We start from the raw sequence: 23,873 nt of genomic DNA on the forward strand, positions 1-23,873 counted from the left end.
ACATCCAGCAACGACCTGGCCCCTGCTGTGAGGTCGCCGGTCGTTGCTGAATGTCCAGCTTCATTTTTTGGTCGTCACTCTCCCGCTGTGACACACACATCGCTGTGTGTGACAGCGAGAGAGCGACGAAATGAAGCGAGCAGGAGCCGGCACTGGCAGCTGCGGTAAGCTGTAACCAGCGTAAACATCGGGTAACCAAGGGAAGACCTTTCCCTGGTTACCCGATGTTTACGCTGGTTACCAGCCTCCGCTCTTGCTGCCAGTGCCGGCTCCTGCTCTGTGACATGTGGCTGCAGTATGCATCGGGTAATTAACCCGATGCATACTGTAGCAAGGAGAGCAAGGAGCCAGCGCTAAGCAGTGCGCGCGGCTCCCTGCTCTCTGAACTGTGACATGTAGCTGCAGCACACATCGGGTTAATTAACCCGATGTGTGCTGCAGGAGAGCAAGGAGCCAGCGCTAAGCGCGGCTCCCTGCTCTCTGAACTGTGACATGTAGCTGCAGCACACATCGGGTTAATTAACCCGATGTGTGCTGCAGGAGAGCAAAGAGCCAGCGCTAAGCGCGGCTCCCTGCTCTCTGCACATGTAGCACAGCGACGTTATGATCGCTGCTTCTGCTGTGTTTGACAGCTAAGCAGCGATCATAACAGCGACTTACAAGGTCGCTGTTACGTCACCGAAAATGGTGACGTAACAGCGACGTCGTTGTCGCTGTCGTTTAGTGTGAACCCATCTTAACATACCTACCATAGGCTTAATTGTCAGTGATAGATTGAATGTACAGATGAGTGTGTGCTTAGATATACATCTAAAGAACTTTAATGCCACACAAGTATAATTTTTATACGTGGTATAATAGTGACAATTTAGAGGGTTTTTTCTAAAAATGTGAATGTGGTAAAGGGAGATTGGGTTGGGCGATATTACTATAGAAAGATAAAATAGTGTAAACAAATTATATTTTACAAGTAGCAAAAAAAAAAAAAAAAACCCTGGCTTACCAATCACAAAAGAATGTGGTTTCCTGTAGTTTGGTGTAAGTTAAAGGGAACCTGTCAGGCCGTGCATTCTACACAAACGGGAGACAGCAATTGTAGCCAGGTATCTTATTAGAGAAAATATACTTTAACCCCTTCATGACATTTAACGTGTATTTACGTCATATGTCGTCTCCCTGCTTTTGATGCGGGCTCACAAGTTGAGCCCGCATCTTTTTCTGCACATGATGTCTGATCTGTTCAGCCGTCATGTGCCTCTAACAGCCGAGGGTGGATCTGTTAATTCTTTGCTCCGATGACGTTATATCATCTCAAGGGCGCCGATGGGTTGTTATAACAGCCAGGGGTCAAATGATAACCCCTGTGTCTCTCATTACGTTCCTCCTGTGAATGTCGGCTGTGAACAGAAAAATAAAAAACTTATAGAACAAGGGGTAGAAAAAAACAAAAACGGAAAATATCCATGGTGAAGGGATTAAAGATCCGGTCAAAGACCATAGCCAAAAAACAGATTAATCTAGCTCCACTTCTAGCCAACTCTTCCCAACTCTATTGCATTCGATTGTCAATTCTCTCCCTTGCGTGTCCATATAGAGAAACCCATCAAACTCCTCTTGCTGCGCTGGGAAGAGCTGGCCGAGGGTGGCACCAGACTAGTCAAATCTTTAAATTATATTTTCTCAGGAACACTGGAGCTTTTTACAGAATAATATACCTGAACGCGCTCTATGCTGCCCGTGGTTCGAGCAACACAAATCCCATGACAGGTTTCCTTTAATATAGGCTGTTTATTGTAATTTATTGTAGTTTTGTTAGTGATACACAATGTATTTTCTTCTTTCTTACAATGTATTTTCTGTATCTTTATGAATAGCAGAATTTATTAATTGCTTAATCATAGTATGTCATGTGTTGAACTGTATATATGTGAATAACCAATGTGTTGATCCCAAATATGCAGGAAACACCAACAGAAAAGTAGGTATAACAATATTAGGTTGGTCTGCAATTAAGAATCTCCAGAAGTTAGGGTTGTGTATTTCTTCTCCTTGGTGACATCATGTTGCACTATTTGAGTGCATAAAGTCTGACATTATGGAGTACTGAGGTATGAAATACAGATGTTGGGCTTTCACTCTGTTATTGGCATTCTGCACCCTGGCACAAACTCTCAATGAAAGGGTCCTGCTGTGTGGTGCTCTCTTCACCTTCGTTTTACACTCCACTTCGGCATTTTGGAAATATTGGGCCATCCAGGTCGGCCAGCCTTCTCTTCCTCACTGTTAAAGGAAAACAGAAATTTTATTAATATAGGTAGTCCCTTTTTTTCTGTAAATGTAATAAGCTTATTCGCCTCCCTTTTGTTAGAAATTACTTGGGTACCTTTTGGGTTGCGGTTTTATTGCTAAAATGCATATATTTATGGCTAAATTGCAATTCCTATAATATTCTCCTGTTCTGATTCATGACAACATTTAACTTTACAATCAGAGGACAGATTGTAACAACCTTTGAATTGTAAATTATACACATCTGGTTAGTTAGACATACAGTACATGGATATGTACCTCCCCATATTCTGAATACAATCTTCTTCATTTAATATCGTTTTTGTAATTCTAGTAGCTCATTGTTAAACGGAAACAAAGACTTTTTTGTCTAAAATAAATAAATAGATAAATATGCAGTTTTAAACAAATTAAAGTACCGTATATACTCGAGTATAAGCCGACCCAAGTATAAGCCGAGGCACCTAATTTTACCACAAAAAAATGGGAAAACGTATTGACTCAAGTATAAGCCTAGGGTGGGAAATACAGCAGCTATGGGTAAATTTAAAAAATAAAAATAGATACTAATAAAATGTAATCTCCCCATTCTTGCTTACCCCCTTGTAGCGATGTGCCCCATCCTTGCTTGCCCCCTTGTAGCAATGTGCCCCATCCTTGCTTGCCCCCTTGTAGCAATGTGCCCCATCCTTGCTTGCCCCCTTGTAGCAATGTGCCCCATCCTTGCTTGCCCCCTTGTAGCAATGTGCCCCATCGTTGCTTGCCCCCTTGTAGCAATGTGCCCCATCCTTGCTTGCCCTATTGTAGCAATGTGCCCCATCCTTGCTTGCCCCCTTGTAGCAATGTGTCCCATCCTTGTGCCCCCTTGTAGCAATGTGCCCCCTTGTAGCAATGTGCCCCATCCTTGCTTGCCCCCTTGTAGCAATGTGCCCCATCCTTGCTTGCCCCCTTCTAGCAATGTGCCCCATTCTTGCTTGCCCCCTTGCAGCAATGTGCCCCATCCTTGCTTGCCCCCTTCTAGCAATGTGTCCCATCCTTGCTTGCCCCCTTGTAGCAATGTTCCCCATCCTTGCTTGCCCCCTTGTAGCAATGTGCCCCATCCTTGCTTGCCCCCTTGTAGAAATGTGCCTCATCCTTGCTTGCCCCCTTGTAGCAATGTGTCCCATCCTTTCATGCCCCCTTGTGATGTCATGCAAGGATGATGGGGTGATGTCATGAGAGACTCCGGCCTTACCTGTTCTTGCTGACTGTTGGAACACAGACCCCCTCTGTGATCGCTGCGGGTGCACAAAACCGTCGTTGGCGTCTGACGTCATCGCTTTGCTGCAGTTGAATGCTTTGCGCCCGCAAAGGAGTCAACTGCAGTAAAGCGATGACGGCAGGATAGATGCTAGAATGTATGGGCTCCTTCCTGGTATGATGCGGCGGCCTCGTGCAACGATCACGGAGTGGGTCTGTGTGCCTGCGGTCAGAAAGAAGCCGGTAAGGGACAGCACAGGAACGGAGGACAGGTGAGAATTGTGTGGTGGTTTTTTTTTTTCCTTACTCGAGTATAAGTTGAGGGGGCGTTCGCAGCATAAAAAAATGAGCTGAAAAACTTGGCTTATAAATATATACGGTAAACATTTCTGTTATTTTAATAGAGCAGGAGTAGTAAAGGCCAGTTCTTTACTTTTCCTTTATTTCTTTGTAATCCAATTATGACTTTGGCTCTAAAAACTGCATCAAAAACCTTGAGATTGCTAGAAATCTCCCCTGCTTTGTTGCTACTATAATATGTTGCGGATTATTCACCAGGAAATCCAATAGGAAAATCCACAGTCTATGCGCAACATGAGAACATGACCTTCAGTACATTTCCACCAGCTTTACAAAAAGTCACAGGGAGCAGGGAAAATAGAAGGGTGAAACAGCCCCCATCAACAAACATGTAGTTCAGCACTGGTGGCAAGAACTACTGCCCTCATCCTGCCATGTCTTGTATGCCCAGCAATATAGGCACATGCAGGAAGGAAAAAGGACAGGGATAGAACAAGGATTGCTACTTATCCGCGTTTTCCTGAAAATAAGACAGGGTGTTATATTATTTTTTGCTCTGAAAGATATTTTCAACAACAATCCCGTTATTCTTTAATAACAACAACAAAAAAAAATCAACATTTATTCAAATATAATCATGTCATCACATTCAGGAACATCAACATTTAATCCTATTATGGGTTCAGATGCACATTTTCTTATTTGATCTGCTATTTGCGTGGTGCAGAACAACTCCTATAGTGGTGGGTACATACGATATTTACAAAGATTTAAAATTACCTGCTTAAATGTATTGTACTCTATATAGTGCTAAGATTACCCCAAAAGAAAGCAGATACCTCCTAAAGGAGTCACACTTGCCAGACCCCAAACAATTAAAGTTGGCAAGTGAATGTGTCACGCTCCGCTTGTGGGGAACCCTGAAGCAAGTTGGAGAGGCAGCTCCAAGGAGCAGTTAGCAAAAAACCCACAAGAGGGCAATAGTGCACAGAAAAGAATAATGAGCAAGCAAAAGATAATACCGGGGTGTCTCGTCAGTACCGTGGAGTAAACAAGCCGTTTACAGGTGGAAGCAAGGAGTCGGAAGCCAGGAACTTACGTCAGAGGCAGAAGGGCAAAACAAAGCCGAAGTCGGGGATAGTAACCAAGGTCCGTATCCGGGAGATCAAAGTACATACAGAGGAGGTAGAAACACGGGCCTGGACTTGGGGGGCAGACAGACAGGACTAAGGAGACACAAAATGGTACCGGGGTCAGGAGGATGGAAAGGACAAGTGGTACAGAGAGAACACAGGTCAGGAAGAGTAGGTGGGCGATGGGACAGATCAGAGTCAGACTCACAGGAACCAGTTGTGCATGCTGCAGAGCAGGAACTATTACTGGTGGCGTCCCGGAGGTAGCACCCCAATAGGGCGGCACAACCTCCGGAACGAGGCAGAATGGAACAAGCCCCTCCCATGAGACCTAAAACTCCAGGGAGAGGATGCATGCAGCGGCTCGGAGGCAGCAGAGCCATAAATGAACCATGACAGAATGGTCTCTTACATACACATCTGCTTCACTGTCAGGTCCCCCTGTGTTCTATGGTGGTTGGCTCCTCCTGGTGACTGGAAGCAATGTAACATGCGCAGAGTGATACTGGTACCTGATCTGTTAGAGAGCTGCAGTGCAATGTAGCTGGAACAGCGAGGGACCTGACAGCGATGCAGATCTCTGTGTGAGAGCCCATCCACTTTCGGCACTTGCAAACTGTAATTGTTTGTGGTCTGGTGAGTGCTATTTATTTTTTGGGGGTAGGTGTCTGCTGTCTTTTCGAGGTGTCTGGCTTCGTTGATGAAGAGTCCTGCTGAATTCTATAACTTTTTTAACTTCTTGGACACTTCTTTATAGAACCGCAACTAGGGTTTATTTTTGGAATAGGGCTTATATTTTAATCATACTCAAAAAAGCTTCCATAATCCTGCAAGGCCTTTTTTTGTGGTAGGTCTAATTTGTGTCGAAACAGGGTAGCTTCCCTATGCTGGCATCTACTGATAGTGGCAGGTTCTGAGGATTGGAGGTCAAAAATATCATCCTATTAAAAGAATATCTTCTTATCACTTTTCTGAAGTTTGGCCAAAACGTAAAATAAGTGTCAGTTCATTTTAGTGATGGAGTAATGAGATAATGAACTATAACATAATAATAATAATAATAATAATATAATATTTTGCCAATTGGAGTAGGAGAATAAATGTGGTAGTTCTGCTCAGTTTATTGTTCTTGGTTTCACAAGATTTATTTGGGTAAGCAAATAAAAGTATACAAAAATATACTAAAAATTAATGGATGCATTTTTTTTTACTTTTCAACTAATAAAAATTAAACTTTTTCCTTGTTTATTGAGTTTTGGCATAAGTTGTAGAGTTAAAACAGTACTGCATCTGGATACTTATGCAAGCAGAGCTACTTCATCATCAGACGTGTTTACATAAGTACACATACAATATAATTTCACATTACTGAGAATAATATACTGTAAAGTAGGTAAGTAAAATAGCCAGAGTAATAAAGTACTGGGCAGAGAAAAAAAGCATTTATGGCGAAATAAAGAAAGCAAGATGAGAGCAGTGCGGTAAAGAGTCAAAGGGTGGCAGACCAGAGCTCTGCCTGTGGCATAGAAAATGAAGAATTGCCAAGAGAAATGTATAGAGATTGTATCTATACTTATACATCCTCCAGGTCCAGAGCTGAAAAGTTATGCCACGGCTCATCCGATCTATGTATACGAGCTGTAAACAAGAAGCACATTACTCATCTCGTTAGGATATAAATGATGAAAACTGTACAAAATCTCATTCTTTATTATACTATCTATACCCAAGAGTCACCAAGGGTCTAAAGGCAGATAAACATCTTGTTTATTTACATGAACACAATAGCACATTTATAAAATGGGTGCAGAATTTTAACCAGAAAAAAAAATGTATATGGGTCCTGTCAAATGTAGCATCTTTACAGTTGCATTTTATCCTCACAACTACTGTTCAGGTCTAGAGTTCTGAATACACATCGGACAGGTCTGCACGCCGTCTTTGAGGATTTCTTTCCAGTTCACTAAAAACTATGGCTAGTCAATGCTGAAAGACAGTATAATAACTCATTTACGTGGCTGTACTTGTAGTCTGCTTTACATTTCTAGACAGTGGTAGATTTCATGGAAGTCTTTAGATTTAATATTCAGGTAGTCAGACTGGATGTGTAACCAGAATGAAAGCAAAATCTGAGGGTCACTTGTTTCCCAGTCACTGCTTAGCTGAAATTGCAACTAAATATATACACAAACATAGCAGGTACACAGCTGACCATAACTGTGTCCATACTCTAGCATTCTAGGGGTGTAACTATAGTGGACACAAGGGAAGCACTTGCTATAGGGCCATGGCATTTTGAGGATTCCAAATGGTCAACTTGGCTCAAATGAGAAGACCAATACTTTTAAAGGGGTTGTCCACTACTCGGACAACCCATTCCAAATCCTTATGTTTGCCCCCAGTAAAATAACAACACGGAAGAGCAAGTGCCGACATCGTTGGAATGACGCCGGCATCAAAAGTGACTATAAGTGTTGTTATTTTTCTGGGGACAAACATACAGGTTGAGAAAAAAAGAATTTTGTTACTTACCGTAAATTCTTTTTCTTATAGTTCCGTATTGGGAGACCCAGACCATGGGTGTTTAGCTTCTGCCTCCGGAGGACACACAAAGTACTACACTTAAAAGTGTAGCTCCTCCCTCTGAGCTTATACACCACCTGGTAGCCAGTCCTAGCCAGTTTAGTGCAAAAGCTGAAGGAGAATAGCCACCCACAAGTAGAACAGAGTAAGAACCGGAACAACCGGAGACTCTGTCCACGACAACAGGCGGTGATAACACACGGAACAAGAAAATTGCCAACAGGCAACAGGGAGGGAGCTGGGTCTCCCAATATGGAACTATAAGAAAAAGAATTTACGGTAAGTAACAAAATTCTCTTTTTCTTTATCGTTCCTTTGGGAGACCCAGACCATGGGACGTTCCAAAGCTGTCCCTGGGTGGGAATAAACAGAAAAAACTAAGAAGCAGGCGGAGCCTAACTTCACAAGTGGGCGACAGCCGCCTGAAGGATGCGTCTGCCCAAGCTCGCATCTGCCGAAGCATGAGCATGCACTTGGTAGTGCTTCGAAAAGGTATGCAGGCTAGTCCAAGTGGCAGCCTGACAGACTTGTTGAGCCGTAGCCTGGTGCCTAAAAGCCCAAGAGGCACCGACAGCTCTGGTCGAGTGTGCTTTGATCCCCGGCGGGGGAGGCACCTGAGTACTCTGGTAGGCGTCCGAAATGGTCGATCTAATCCAACGGGCCAAGGTCGGCTTAGAAGAAGAGAGACCCTTGTGCCGCCCTGTGGTTAGCACAAAAAGAGAGGTGCACCGCCTAAGCGCAGCGGTGCGAGCCACATAGATCCGGAGAGCACGCACCAGATCTAGAGTATGCAGCGCTTTCTCAAAGCGATGAACAGTGGACGGACAGAAGGAAGGCAAGGAAATATCATGGTTAAGGTGGAAGGGAGAGACCACCTTAGGAAGAAAATCCGGGGTCGGACGGAGAACTACCTTGTCTTGGTGAAAAAACAAAAAAGGTGACTCCAAGGAGAGCGCAGCCAAATCAGAGACTCTCCTGAGAGAAGTTATGGCAACTAGAAAGGCCACCTTTTGAGAAAGACGATACAAAGAAACCTCCCTAAGAGGCTCAAAGGGGGGTTTCTGCAATACTGTGAGGACCAAGTTAAGGTCCCAGGGATCCAAGGGCCGCCGATAAGGCGGAATGATGTGAGACGCACCTTGCATGAAGGTGCAGATTTGAGCCAGCCGGGCGATACGCCGCTGGAACAGCACTGATAGAGCTGAGACTTGTCCCTTGAGAGAGTTAAGGGACAGTCCTAGCTGCAGACCGGACTGTAAAAAAGACAGAAGGGTCGGCAACGAGAATGGCCAAGGAGAATGGCCAGAAGAGCGACACCAGGACAGGAAAATTTTCCAAGTCCTGTGATAGATCTTGACGGAGGAAGACTTACGGGCCCGGGTCATAGTGGAGATGACTTCAGGAGGAATACCAGAAGCCATCAAAATCCAGGACTCAAGAGCCACGCCGTCAATTTGAGAGCCACAGAATTCGGGCGGAAAAACGGACCTTGCGAGAGCAGGTCTGAACGGTCCGGAAGATGCCACGGCATCTCCACGGACAGTTGGAGCAGGTCCGGATACCAAGCTCGCCTGGGCCAGTCCGGTGCAATGAGGATGACTCGACGGCCCTCCATTCTGATCTTGCGCAGGACTCTGGGCAAGAGAGCTAGAGCGGGAAACACGTAGGACAGACGAAACTGGGACCAGTCTTGAACCAGAGCGTCTGCGGCGAACGCCTGAGGATCGTGGGAGCGAGCCACGTAAACCGGAACCTTGTTGTTGTGACGGGATGCCATTAGGTCCACGTCCGGAGTGCCCCATTTGCGGCAGATTGACTGAAACACTGCCAGGTGCAGGGACCACTCGCCACCGTTCACGGATTGACGGCTGAGATAATCTGCCTCCCAGTTTTCTACGCCAGGGATGTGGACTGTGGATATGGTGGACTTGGAGTCCTCTGCCCATTGAAGGATGCGTTGGACCTCCAACATTGCCAGGCGGCTGCGTGTCCCGCCTTGGTAATTGATGTAGGCAACCGTTGTCGCGTTGTCTGACTGGACTCGAATGTGCCTGCCCGCCAACAGGTGGTGAAAGGCTAGGAGAGCTAGAAGCACAGCTCTGGTTTCCAGTACATTGATTGAAAGGGCTGACTCGGACGGAGTCCAAGTGCCCTGAGCTCTGTGGTGGAGATGTACCGCTCCCCAGCCGGATAGGCTGGCATGCGTGGTGAGAATCACCCAGGACGGAGCCAGGAAGGAGCGCCCTTGGGACAGGGAGAGGGGTCGAAGCCACCACTGAAGAGAGCTCCTGGTCCGTGGCGACAGAGCCACTAACCTCTGTAAGGAGGAAGGCCGCTTGTCCCAACAGCGGAGGATGTCCAGCTGCACAGGACGCAGATGGAACTGGGCAAAGGGAACCGCCTCCATGGAAGCCACCATTTGACCCAGCACCTGCATCAGGCGCCTGAGGGAATACCGGCGGGGCCTCAGGAGAGAGCGCACCGCTAGCCGGAGAGACTGCTGTTTGATTAAGGGCAACTTCACAAGTGCCGGCAAAGTCTCGAACTGCATCCCTAGGTACGTGAGACTCTGAGTCGAAGTCAGAGTGGATTTGTGAAGATTGACAATCCACCCGAATTGGGCTAGGGTGGCGAGAGTGAGCGAAACACTCCGCTGACAGTCTGCGCTGGATGGACCCTTGACCAGAAGGTCGTCCAGGTAAGGGAGCACTGCCAACCCCTGGAGGTGCAGGACCGCAATCACTGCCGCCATGACCTTGGTGAATACCCGAGGGGCCGTGGCTAACCCGAAGGGGAGAGCCACGAATTGGAAATGATCCTCTCCTATCGCAAAACGTAACCAACGCTGATGTGACACTGCGATTGGCACATGTAGATAGGCATCTCTGATGTCGATGGACGCCAGGAACTCCCCTTGGGTCATAGAGGCAATGACTGATCGCAGGGACTCCATGCGAAAATGCCGCACCCGAACATGCTTGTTGAGAAGCTTGAGATCCAGGATGGGCCAGAAGGTAGCGTCCTTTTTTGGAACTAGGAAGAGATTTGAGTAAAAACCTCTGAACCGTTCCTGAGCGGGAACTGGGACAATCACTCCGTTTGCCTGCAAGGATGCCACGGCCTGCGAGAAGGCGGCGGCCTTGGAGCAGGGGGGAGTTGAGAGAAAAAATCTGTTTGGAGGGCTGGAAGAGAATTCTATCCTGTAGCCGTGAGATATGATGTCTCTCACCCACTGATCGGAGACTTGCTTTAACCAAGCGTCGCCAAAGTGGGAGAGCCTGCCACCGACTAAGGACGTGGTTGGAGCGGGCCGAGAGTCATGAGGAAGCTGCCTTAGTGGCAGAACCTCCTGCGGTCTTCTGCGGACGCGCTTTTGGGCGCCAGTTGGATTTCTGATCCTTGGCTGAGTTAGCGGACGAGGCGGAAGGCTTAGAGGATGACCAGTTGGAGGAACGAAACCTCGATTGATTCCTACCCTGGGCGGGTTTCCTGGTCTTGGTTTGTGGCATGGAAGTACTCTTCCCGCCAGTAGCTTCTTTAATGATTTCATCCAGCTGTTCACCAAACAGCCGTGAACCAGCAAAAGGGAGCCCAGCAAGAAACTTCTTGGAAGAAGCATCTGCCTTCCACTCTCGAAGCCACAAAATCCTGCGGATAACAAGAGAATTAGCTGAAGCCACCGCAGTGCGGTGAGCAGGCTCTAGCATGGCAGACATAGCATAAGATGAAAAAGCTGAAGCCTGAGCAGTTAAGGTAACCATCTCAGGCATAGATTCCTTGGTGAGGGAATGCATCTCCTCTAGAGAAGCAGAGATGGCTTTGAGAGCCCACACTGCTGCAAAAGTTGGGGAAAACGCGGCCCCCGCAGCTTCATACACAGATTTGGCCAGAAGGTCAATCTTTCGGTCAGTGGAATCCTTAAGTGAGGTGCCGTCAGCCACCGACACAACGGTCCGGGCTGAGAGCCTAGTCTACCTTTGGGGAGTGAGACCACTCCTTGACCACCTCAGGTGGAAATGGAAACCGGTCATCAGAACCACGCTTTGGAAAGCGTTTGTCAGGGCAGGCCCTGGGTTTGGTCACAGCGGTCTGACAACTGGAGTGGTTAAAGAACACACTCTTCACTCTCTTAGGTGAGGTAAACTGATGTTTTTCTGCCAAAGAGAGTTGCTCCTCTGACACTGGCGGATTGAGATCCAGCACAGAATTAATAGAAGCAATCAAATCACTAAGGTCCGAGTCACCCTCAGAGAAATCGATGGGATACATAGCCTCCGAGCCCCCAGTGAGGGCATCCTCCTCATCTTGAGAGTCAGCTCTTGAGACAGAGCCGTGGGATGGGGAGGGGGAGGAAACCCTGCGCCTTCTCTTAGAAGGACGGGGTCTGGGATCAGATGATGAATCCTCCGTGAGCTCCGATGGACGGAGGTCAGAGGATAGGAGTCCTCTGTCAAGAGTATTAGAGGCACCCTGTGAGGGGGGCTGATGCATATTCATCAAAGTCCTGGACAAAAGTCCCATGGACTCAGCAAATGACTGGGATATGGACCTAGAAAAGGACTCTACCCAGGCCGGGGGTTCAGTCACAGGTGCAGCAGCAGCAGCCTGAGAGACCACTGGGGGTGAGACTCCAGGCTGTGGCACCGCCAAGTTAGAGCAACCATCACAGTGTGGATAAATGCTCGGCTCAGGCAGCAGGAGCTTACATGCAGTGCATGCAGCATAAAGCTTTGGAGCCTTGCTCCTTGTGTGAGACATGCTGCTGGAGTGGGGGCTTTGCAGAGATTGAACACCAGGGAGAATATACAGAGGTCCACAACCGGAGACCGGCTGTGGCTTACCAGACCGCTGTTGTGTGCCCTCCAGATCCCGAAGCCCGGTCCCCCAGTGCGCAGCACCTCAGCAGAGATGCAGAATGCAGGATGTCCCAGAGCAGAGTGAACTCTGCCTGAGAAATGGGGCGTTCCTATAAAAGAGCGGGAACTGGAGGGCTATAGAGACCTGCAGGGAAGGAGGGACGCCCCAGCAGTGGGGAGTGTCCCTCCCCTGTGTAGAACGGCCGCCGGGAGGAGCCGAACCTGTCCCTCTGCATGAGTGACATGCGAGGGCAGGAAAACAAAACTAGGCCTCCGGCGAAGCCGGGGCCTAAATTTAATCGGCGAGGCCGACAAGCGGGCACCATCGGCGTGGTTCTCTGGCAAAAGCTGGAGAACCCGCCGGAAAAGTGAAAAACAATCACATACAGCATACTCTCCCCATACAATAAAGAACCGGGACCCCCAACATAAACGTCTCAGGTACTTAGCTGCTGAGACACAGGGCCATGTCCCTGGGGATGAGTGCCCTGGTCCAACAGAATCCTCAAGGGGCTGTGGATGGAGACCGGACTCCTGCCAGGCATGGAGACCGTGCTGGCTCCCACTTCAAGCCAGAGCCCAGAAGGGATGGTGAAGGAGCGCGGCAGGTAAGGCTTCAGCCTTGTAAATCAACCTTAACAACACCGCCGACACAGTGGGGTGAGAAGGGACATGCCAGGAGTCCAGACATGGACCCGCTTTTCTTCAAACTCTTTCCAAAAGTCAAACAAATCAGATGAGAATGCATGTGTGGATGTATGCCTCCTGAACACAAAGCGATAAAACTGGCTAGGACTGGCTACCAGGGGGTGTATAAGCTCAGAGGGAGGAGCTACACTTTTAAGTGTAGTACTTTGTGTGTCCTCCGGAGGCAGAAGCTAAACACCCATGGTCTTGGTTTCCCAAAGGAACGATAAAGAAAGTGTTGTCCGTGTAGTGGACAAACAGTTTAAAGACCTGTTTATCATGGGTGACCTGTAGGAGATTTTGCATTTGGGCCAACAATCTCCAAATTACACCACTGACACACAGGTAGGATGAGCTGTTTCTTTTTGCAATGTTTTTTAGAGGTTAGATCCCAAAATTTTCTACTGCAAAAAGGCTGACAGAAGTCCTTTGCATAAATTAATCCTACTTTACTTGTTCTCTGCAGTTTATTAGCCTGTTGTGTAATATTTGTCTAAAAGGTTATATAAAACGTTAACATATAACATATAAAATGTTATATATGACAAATAGATTTGGAATTCTCTATGACCAGGACTCAGCAGCAGTAATAAAACAGCCCTCATCTTGTTGGGAGACCTGTGCTATGCCCTATGTCAACCTTACAGACATAGTAGATTCCCACCAACTATATTATTATTACAAGTAGTAATTATATACAGTTTATTCTATTTGTGTCCCAGTAGAGGTTTGCATTTTCCTAACCATAAATTGTTAAATCTTGCTGTTACTGTCTTACACACGTGCAAGCTGCATGGATGAAGTAACCAACTTGTGGCAAGCACTACATCTAACATGATATTCTAAAAGACGTGGAAGTAACAGTTGGTATCAAGTCCTCCAAGAAAACAACAGGTCTCTATGTCAGTGGAAAAAACATTCTGAATAGGAAACTAGAGTATGATCTCCAGCACTTCAAAGAAGGTTAAAAATATTTATTGAGGTTCTATTAAAAAAGATCCATCGATCATGGAAACAGTGAGGGGGGACACATTAAGAGTAATCCAACATGTTTCAGCTAGTAGAGCCTTATTCAAGGATTGCCAATCCTTGAATAAGGCTCTACTAGCTGAAACATGTTGGATTTCTCTTAATGTGTCCCCCCTCACTGTTTCCATGATCGATGGATCTTTTTTAATAGAACCTCAATAAATATTTTTAACCTTCTTTGAAGTGCTGGAGATCATACTCTAGTTTCCTTGTCTGTGTTCTGCCTGAGGCCAGGGCAGCTCCGTGCACCAACACCGATCCTGACCTGGACTTTAGGAAGGGTGAGCTGAACTACTTTTTCTATTTTCTGTCAAAACATTCTGAATGTTACAATCATATTACAGATGTGAAGTATATTACCCAGTATGCACATCATTATCTTACCGAGATCATTATTGTTCATCATGGCTGTAGATGCTCTCAATCTCGGTCCTTGCTGGGTGAAATGATAACCAAATTTAAGGAGTGTTGAATTTTTTTCTAACATACTTGCGATTTCCATTTCCACTTTATTACCAAGTGGCTGACTCTAGAGAAAATATCAAAGTAAATATTAGTACAATGTGGCAAACCAGTGGTATTTATAATATTCTGTTTTCTACAACTGCTACATTGTCACTGATATTGCTGAGAAGAGTCATTATAAAGTAAAATGGAATTTCACTTCCGAAGACTAAAGTTTTGTTTCAGGTAGAAAATTTAATTTTTTTTGTGAGAATTTCGGTACATACCGCTGACCGGCAGTGACCTCTGGAGCCTCGTTTTGAGAAAGTTCTCAGAACAAACTCCAAAAGTAATTGTAAGTTGTTTACAGGTGTATTAACATATAATGTGTATGTGTGGTTGTTATTTGATTTTGCAGTTTGGTCTGCACATTTGTTTGCAGTAGTTTAGTTATTCCTTTAGAAGACTGCCGTATTTTCACAGCTTGTGGCAATTATTCACAAAATCGGTTTACTATGTTTTGTATTTATGTATACTTGTTTATCTAGTGACCCTTTGCATCACATCACCATCCATTGCTGAAATGTTATTTATACAACTAATGTGGTAGTTTGATTCAGACAACAATGTTTTTATAGTGTGCACGGGTTCTGTTTTTTTTCATCCTACACATTCACCTATTTTCTCTTTTTAAAAGGTTTTAATATGTATATATGCCTTTTGAAATGATGTATCAATAAAGGATTTTTACATTAATCATTGGACAAGAGTCTCTTTTATTTCTATTGGATCTATATAGAGTTAGATAATGGATAGAAATAAGAGAAATGAAAAAAGCCAGCAACCATCTTGGAAAAACTCTGAAGCTTTATTGTGAAAAATCCATAAAAAACATACAGTGGGTAAAAAGCTCAGCGTGTAGACAAGGGCTTGTCAGGCTTGTCAAAACACTTTTCTGATATGCATAAGGGCAACATGGACTCGTTGCGAGTCCATTGTATAGAAAGTTAATCTGCCCTTGCGAGGAGGCAAATGGATACATTTAGGCCTAAGCCACACGGCGAGAAAAACAGTGCGAGTGGAGTGCGATAAAACATCGCATTCCCCTCGGACCAATTCTAGCCTGTGTGTCAGCACACATGGGCGATTATTTTCTCAGCCCTAATCGGACTGAGAAAACAATCGCAGCATGCTGCGATTGTAAGCTGAGTCTCTTTCTCTCGCACCCATTCAAGTGAATGGGGCGAGAGAAAAATCGCACTGCACTCGCGGTACACCGGTGTACTGCTAGTGCAGTGCGAGAATGGCAATAGCCGGCTACGCAGTAGAGAGGGAGAGAAATCCCTCCCTCCCCTCCTGAGTGCCGGCCCGCCCCCGGCAGCTGAGGTCTGCTCGCACGAACGGACCTCAGTTGCAAGGACACAGGCATGACAGTCGGCTCTGCTGTACTGCCAGCACGAGCCGAGTCTCATGCAAGTGGATCGCAGTAGTGCCCGTGTGGCCCCAGCCTTACTTAGGAAATGCTAAGCACATTGGATACTAAAACTAAACACTTGCATTCCAATGGGTTTAAATTATAAAAATGATTTATTTTATTTATACTAAAATTTCATGTAAGCATTATTTTTATATTTATTTTTATCATTAAACTAAATAAATATAATTGCAAACTACAGCATACTATCAGCATTAATGCGTTTTATTTTTTTGCATGATTACGTACAGATTTTTGTGGTATATATTCACACTATACATAACAATTGCAAAACGTAACATATTAATAGTACATATATGTGTTCTTTTTATTGATACATAACCACACATGGACTCATTAGAATTCTTGGCATGATAAGAGTTAATCTGCCTTTGCGGGGAGGTAATTAAATACACATATTTGGTAAATGTGAAGTATATATTCACACTCTAAGGGCTTGTTCACACGTAAATGCCAAATATTCTGCAGCGATTTGACAGCACATGTGCGCTTCAAATCGCTGCAGAAACAATTGTAATGGATGCAGTGTTTCAGCAGAATAAATGCCCATTTCATGTGCTATGGCTGCTGCCCCACCATAGACAGAGTGGGAGCTGTATCCAGAACGCACAAATAATTGACATGCTGCTTTTATGAATGCACGGATTTGGGTCAAAATTTTAGCACTCAAATCGCTGCGTTCAAAAAAGCATCGTGCGCACGTGTCATGCACAATCTACATAGATTGTGCTGGGGACACAGGACGCATGCATTTACACTGCAGTGCAATACGCAGCGTAAATACATGCAATTACGCAACGTACGCACAAGCCCTTATGGGTTCAAATCACAAAAATCATTCACTTCATTAATACATACTAAAATTGCATGTAAACATTACTTTTGCCATTAAATACAGTTAATACTACAAGTGCATAACAATACGCAATTTCAGTATATATGTGTGGGGTTTGGGTTTTTTTTTACACATGGATTCTTTGATGCATGCTTACATTGCAAATGCAAAATATAACATCATGTATAGGGTATGACCATGCATAAATTCTCTGTGGTATGTTCACATTGCAAATTCTAAGTATAGTATAATGTGTATAAAGTACGATCATGCATGGACTCTGTGGTATGTGTTCACATTGCAAATGCAGAGTATATATGTGTATAAAGTACGATCATGCATAGATTCTCTGCAGCCTATATTCACATTATAGATGCAGGATATAATATATTATCAGTATACATGCATTTTTATCATTTATCATTGATGTATGATCATGCAATCATGCATAGAATTAATTGTTTTTGTTTAGTTTTTTTCTTTGTATTTTCACATGTATATGTTTTAAAGCCATATTCAAATTCTGTATTTATATTTATTTTTCCTATTTCTTATTTTATTTCTTTTATATACCTCTTGATATTTTCTTGCAGTAGGCGTCATGTTTTTTCCAAGCCTGATTGTTCAGCCCACAGCAATTTACCACACATGGGCATCAAGTCCCTTCCAATCATCCTGCATGTTCATTGTATGACTTTTTTCTTGTTTTTTGTATTTAAGATGTTCAGTTTGTTTTGTAATGGTTGTCATGATTAAGGCCAGTTCTATGTTAGGCCTGAAACGCGTAGACCCTTGTCTACACGCTGAGCTTTTTATCCACTGTATGTTTTTTATGGATTTTTCATACACAAGCTTCAGAGTTTTTCCAAGATACAGTCATATGAAAAAGTTTGGGTACCCCTATTAATGTTAACCTTTTTTCTTTATAACAAATTGGGTTTTTGCAACAGCTATTTCACTTTCATATATATAATAACTAATGGACTGAGTAATATTTCTGGATTGAAATGAGGTTTATTGTACTAACAGAAAATGTGCAATCCGCATTTAAACAAAATGTGACCAGTGCAAAAGTATGGGCACCTCAACATAAAAGTGACATTAAGATTTTGTAGATCCTCCTTTTGCAAAAATCACAGCCTCTAGTCGCTTTCTGTAGCTTTTAATGAGTTCCTGGATCCTGAATGAAGGTATATTTGACCATTCCTGTTTACAAAACAATTCCAGTTCAGTTAAGTTTGATGGTTGCCGAGCATGGACAGCATGCTTCAAATCATCCCACAGATGTTCAATGATATTCAGGTCTGGGGACTGGGATTGCCATTCCAGAACATTGTAATTGTTCCTCTGCATGAATGCCTGAGTAGATTTGGAGCGGTGTGTTGGATCATTGTCTTGCTGAAATATCCATCCCCTGCGTAACTTCAACTTCGTCACTGATTCTTGCACATTATTGTCAAGAATCTGCTGAGAATGATTTGAATCCATGCGTCCCTTAACTTTAACAAGATTCCCAGTGCTGGCATTGGCCACACAGCCCCTAAGCATGATGGAACCTCCACCAAATTTTACTGTGGGTAGCAGGTGCTTTTCTTGGAATGCCGTGTTTTTTTGCCTCCATGCATAACACCTTTTTGTATGACCAAGCAAACCAATCTTTGTTTCATCAGTCCACAGGACCTTCTTCCAAAATGTAACTGGCTTGTCCAAATGTGCTTTTACATACCTCAGGCGACTCGGTTTGTGGCGTGCTTGCAGAAACGGCTTCTTTTGCATCACTCTCCCATACAGCTTTTCCGTGTGCAACGTGCGCTGTATTGTTGACCGATGCACATTGACACCATCTGCAGCAAGATGATGTTGCAGGTCTTTGGAGGTGGTCTGTGGATTGTCCTTGACTGTTCTCACCATTCTTCTTCTCTGCCTTTCTGATATTTTTGTAGGCCTGCCACTTCTGGGCTTAACAAGAACTGTACCTGTGTTCTTCCATTTTCTTACTATGTTCCTCACAGTGACACACTGACAAACTGACAGTTTAAATCTCTGAGACAACTTTTTGTATCCTTCCCCTGAACAACTATGTTGAATAATATTTGTTTTCAGTTCATTTGAGAGTTGTTTTGAGGAGGCCATGATGCCACTCTTTATAGGAGATTCAAATAGGAGAACAACTTACAAGTGGCCACCTTAAATACCTTTTCTCATGATTGGATACACCTGCCTATGAAGTTCAAGGCTCAATGAGGTTACAAAACCAATTCAGTGCTTTAGTAAGTCAGTAAAAAGTAGTTAGGAATGTTTAAATCAATAAATTGATAAGGGTGCTCATACTTTTGCACAGGTCAAATTTTGTTTAAATGGGGATTGCACATTTTCTGTTAGTACAAAAAAACCTCATTTCAATCCAGAAATATTACTCAGTCCATCAGTTATTAGATATATGAAACTGAAATAGCTGTTGCAAAAAAACAATTTGTTATAAAGAAAAAAGGTTAACATTAATAGGGGTGCCCAAACTTTTTCATATGACTGTTGTTGCTGGCTTGTTTTCACTTCTCTTGTTCGTCGCTATTATACCAGGATCCGGTCTGATGTGCCTGGCACCATCCACCATTTGGGATACATACAGGTCTAGGTAAGCTGTGATTACATTATTCTTAATGGAAAGAAATAGACAGAGAGCAACAGACATATAATAAAATTACATCCTGTAGAGCTTATTGGACCGCTTTTTTCTGATTAAACAAATAAATAAAAGAAAAACAATGCGGGGTTCCCCAGTTTTGATAAGCAGCAAAGGTAAAGCAGACCACTATGGGCTGATATTCTCAGACTGGGAAGGTCCATGGGAAGTTCCATGGTTATGAAGTGAGGTCACATGAGAGCAGTTTACCTGCAGTTAGAGCTGGGGTACCTTGGGAACCTCCAGCTGTGACCGCAAATAAACTAACTGATGTCACTGCTGATCGCCGCGGTTCAGTCAGTCTCTGCCTGAAGCCCACAGCGTGCAGACATGTTCTGTGCTGCCGCGCTGTGCCTTCAGTGTGTATGTAGCAGAGCCGGAATCGTCATGGATCCTCATGTGGATTACGTTGGAACCTGGTGTTTGAGGTTAATAAAGGGATAACAGAGGGTAGGTTTTTGTGTATTTTATTTAAAATAAATGATTTTTTTGGGTGTTTGTGTTTATTTCATTTCACTTACAGATTAGTAATGGGGGGTCTCATAAACCCTTCCCAATACTAATCTAGGGCTTAGTGGTAACTGAACTGTCATTAACCCCTTATTACCCCAATTGCCACCGCACCAGGGCAACAGGGATGAGCCGGGAAAGTGCCGGAATTGTCACATCTAATAAATGCAACAATTCTGGGTGGCTGCAGGCTGCTATTTTTAGGCTGGTGGGGGAAGGGCAATATACAAGGAGCCTCCCCAGCCTGAGAATACCAGCCCCGAGCTGTTGGCTTTATCATGGCTGGATATCACAATTTTTAAATAATTTTTAAAAAAAGCAGCATGGGGTCCCTCTTATTTTGATGCACAGCTAAAATAAGCTCACGGCTGGAGGCTGTAGCCATATGCTTCATCTGTGCTGGGTATCATATGGGGGGATCCTATGCCAATTTGATACACCACGATAAGGACACACACAGCATCTGTGATTGGTTGCAGTCAAACACGCTGTCACAGAGTGGGGGCGCAATCTGACTGCAACCAATCACATTAAGAAATAACGTCTGGAACACCATTCTAAGTCTGAACTGGGTGGAAAAACCCTAAAAAAGCCCTTCACTATATAAAGAGAAGGGCTGCACAACAGTGATAATAGTGAAAGGGGAATAAATGTAAAGCTGAAACTGCTATATAAATGCTGACATAAAAAATACAATAGCTATATGTAAAAATGAAAACATGACAATGGAATCTGCATAACTGCCATGAACTTTAAGAATAAGGAGAAATTTAGCTATTGAATTGATCAATGCAACAGAGCCCCAACACCTCATCACGGTATTCTCTTACGTTCAGGTCCATAGCTAATGTGTGTCCTCTCTTGCACACACATTAGCTAGGGACCCAAACGAAAGAGAATACCGTGAAGAGGTGTTGGGGCTCTGTTGCATTGATCAATTCAATAGCTAAATTTCACCTTATTCTTAAAGTTCATGGCAGTTATGCAGATTCCATTGTCATGTTTTCATTTTTACATATAGCTATTGTATTTTTCATGTCAGCATTTATATAGCAGTTTCAGCTTTACATTTATTCCCCTTGCACTATCACTGTTGTGCAGCCCTTCTCTTTATATAGTGAAGGGGTTTTTTTTAGGGTTTCTGTACCCAGTTCAGACTTAGAATGGTGTTCCAGACGTTATTTATTTATTTTTTTTAAATCAGATAAATTTTATTAACATTTTAGTTTGATATATCAACAAATAAATTTCGCACACACGCAGGTATGCAAAACAATCACCCCCCCCCCAAACAAAATCCCCTGTTCTTTCAACAATCAGAATACTCATTTGTATATTTCACAAATCAAGAAATACAGTTAGGCATAGATCGGTACCCAAACATCAACTAAAATATAAACTGGCTAGAGCACCTACACTACGACCCGACATTTTGAACCACTCCCATACAACCAGGTTAAAACAGGCACGTCATCAGTACTCTAGCCCAGGTCAACGTCACCGGGGCCAGATTTGGGGTATCAAGCCACGGGGCCCACATATCTTCAAATTTCTTGTACGCCCTTCTCTTTTGAAAGACATATTTTTCAAGTCGGAGGGTGTGATTTACCCTGTCAATTAACTCTTTAATACCAGGGACCTTACTGTCTTTCCAGTATCGCGCAATGACCTTTCGTGCCTGGTATAAAATACGCGCAATAGCAATATTATGACTTTCCTGAATAGGAAAATCCGCAATGTATCCAATAATACATGCCAGAGGCCCACGGTCAGTACGACAATCATACACTGAATCAATAAGGTCAAGCACTCCCATCCAGTATCTTCTCAAACGCGGGCAATTCCACATGAGATGAATCAGGTCAGCGACTGAGGCTCCAAATTTCCAGCAGCATGAGTCAGGGCTAGCACCTATTTTAAATAAAAAGGCCGGTGTCCTATACACCCTATGTACTAAGAACACTCGCGACAGCCTCTGTGACTCACTGACAGACAGAAGAGGAATATTCTGCAGTACCTCCTCCCACACTTCCTCTGAAATATTCCCTAAGTCTCTCTGCCTCCTATCCCTAAGGCCGCAGGTCATCCCCTTGAATTTGGCATTTTGGAGATACATGTAATACCAGGAGATTGCACCCTCAGACCCTCAGTGTCCCCCGTCGCCACCACGACATCCAGCAGTGGCATTCGGTTCACCGGTGATAAATTCACAGATACCGACTGTACCTCACACGCATGCCTGACCTGAAGGTATTGGAAGAACCTGTTGTTCAGAATACCAAATTCCCTTCTCAGCATTTCAAACGTCTTAACCCGACCCTCTTCAAATAATTGCTACACCTTCTTAATCCCCTTCCGCTGCCATAACTCAAACCCACATAGTTTGTCTAATTCAGGAAGATTCGGGTTTCCCCATATAAGTGAGTACTTAGTGACTACTCCCACCTTCAAAATGTCTTTTACTTTTTCAGAGGTCTTCCCCATTTCCCTTAAGGTATGATGTTCAGGGGCAGAGATTCTCAGAAAGCCCCCTGAATCTAATTCTACAGGCAAGTCCCTCTTCCTCAAAGCATGACGCAGTATTGCCACTATTGACAACGAGGTTCCCGCACCCTCCTCCTCCCAGTTCTTAAAATGCTGCAGTTGCGCTGCCAGATAATAAAGATCAGGTCGGGGACCGCCAGCCCCCCCCCTCATCTTGGGCCTTTGCAGTGTTTGTAATTTTATCCGCGCAATTCCCCTTTTCCAGATTAAATCTCTAAATATACTGCTGTTGATTTTGTGAAAGATATGCTGGGGTAGCCAGACTGGTGCATTATGTAGCAGATACAGTGCCTGTGGCATTAGGATCATTTTCACTAAATTAGCTCTGCCAATTACCGACAAAGGGAGTTTACACCATGCCTTGGTTTTCTGCTGAAACCTACTCAAAAGAGGAGTGATGTTCAGTTTTTCAAAGTCAGCCACCTTCTCACTGATCCAGATGCCCAGGTATTTAAATGAGGAAGTAAACTTCAACTGCCCTACCAGGTTCTCAGGGTTAGGAGGAATGGGCCCCAGTGTAATCAGAGATGATTTATCCCAATTGATTGTCAAACCAGATAGTGCACCAAAACGATCAATAACACATATAGCTTCCCTTAGGGAGTTTGGCCAGTTATCTAGGAAAAGGAGCATATTGTCCGCATAAAGTGCGACTTTCTCTGTTAAATTCCCGTGGCAAAAGCCCTTCACAACCCTTGATTTTCTCAGGACTGCAGCAAGTGGCTCAATGGCGATGGCAAACAGCAACGGGGATAGCGGGTATCCCTGCCTAGTCCCCCTGGCCAGTGAAAACCCTTCTGACAACAACCCGTTGACCTTTACCCTGGCTCTGGGAGCTGCATACAGCAACTTTACTCATGAGATGAATCTATCTCCAAAGCCCATTTTAGCCAATACCCCCCATAAGAAATCCCACTCAACACTATCAAATGCTTTAGCGGCATCCAGAGAGACCACCGCTTTAAACTGATCCCCTTCCGCTGGTAATTGCAAATTTAGATAGAGCCATCAGATATTAATGGCCGTGGATTTATTTGGCATAAAACCCATTTGGTCAGGATGTATAAGGGAAGATATTACCCGTGCTAGGTGGTTAACCAGGATCTTTGCCAGAATTTTAATGTCTACGGGAAGAAGGGATATTGGGCGTTAGGATTCCGGCATGCTGGGGTCCTTATCCTGTTTAGGAATTATCACAACGATGGCTTCATTCATGGAGGGTGGCAGTCTCCCAGTCTTCAGTGTT

General features: G+C 44.3%; 1 protein-coding gene across 3 annotated transcripts in view; it reads right to left on the reverse strand.

Annotated features, from left to right (window-relative positions):
• Positions 1–592: 592 nt before the first annotated feature.
• TMOD1 (tropomodulin 1) overlaps positions 593–23,873 on the reverse strand; it is a 150,559-nt gene continuing 127,278 nt past the window's right edge. The window contains exons 9-11 of one of the 3 annotated variants that reach the window (XM_075316111.1): positions 14,501–14,645; positions 6,541–6,599; positions 593–2,280 (exon numbers count right to left, since the gene is read on the reverse strand). In XM_075316111.1, the coding sequence (XP_075172226.1) occupies positions 2,278–2,280; positions 6,541–6,599; positions 14,501–14,645 (207 nt within the window). In that variant the 3' untranslated portion in view covers positions 593–2,277. Of the gene's footprint in view, positions 2,281–6,534; positions 6,600–14,500; positions 14,646–23,873 lie in introns of all 3 variants that reach the window. The other 2 variants (XM_075316105.1, XM_075316109.1) reach the window with 2 other exon arrangements.

This window comes from Anomaloglossus baeobatrachus, chromosome 1 (genome assembly GCF_048569485.1).
Source record: "Anomaloglossus baeobatrachus isolate aAnoBae1 chromosome 1, aAnoBae1.hap1, whole genome shotgun sequence".
Lineage (NCBI taxonomy): Eukaryota > Metazoa > Chordata > Amphibia > Anura > Aromobatidae > Anomaloglossus > Anomaloglossus baeobatrachus.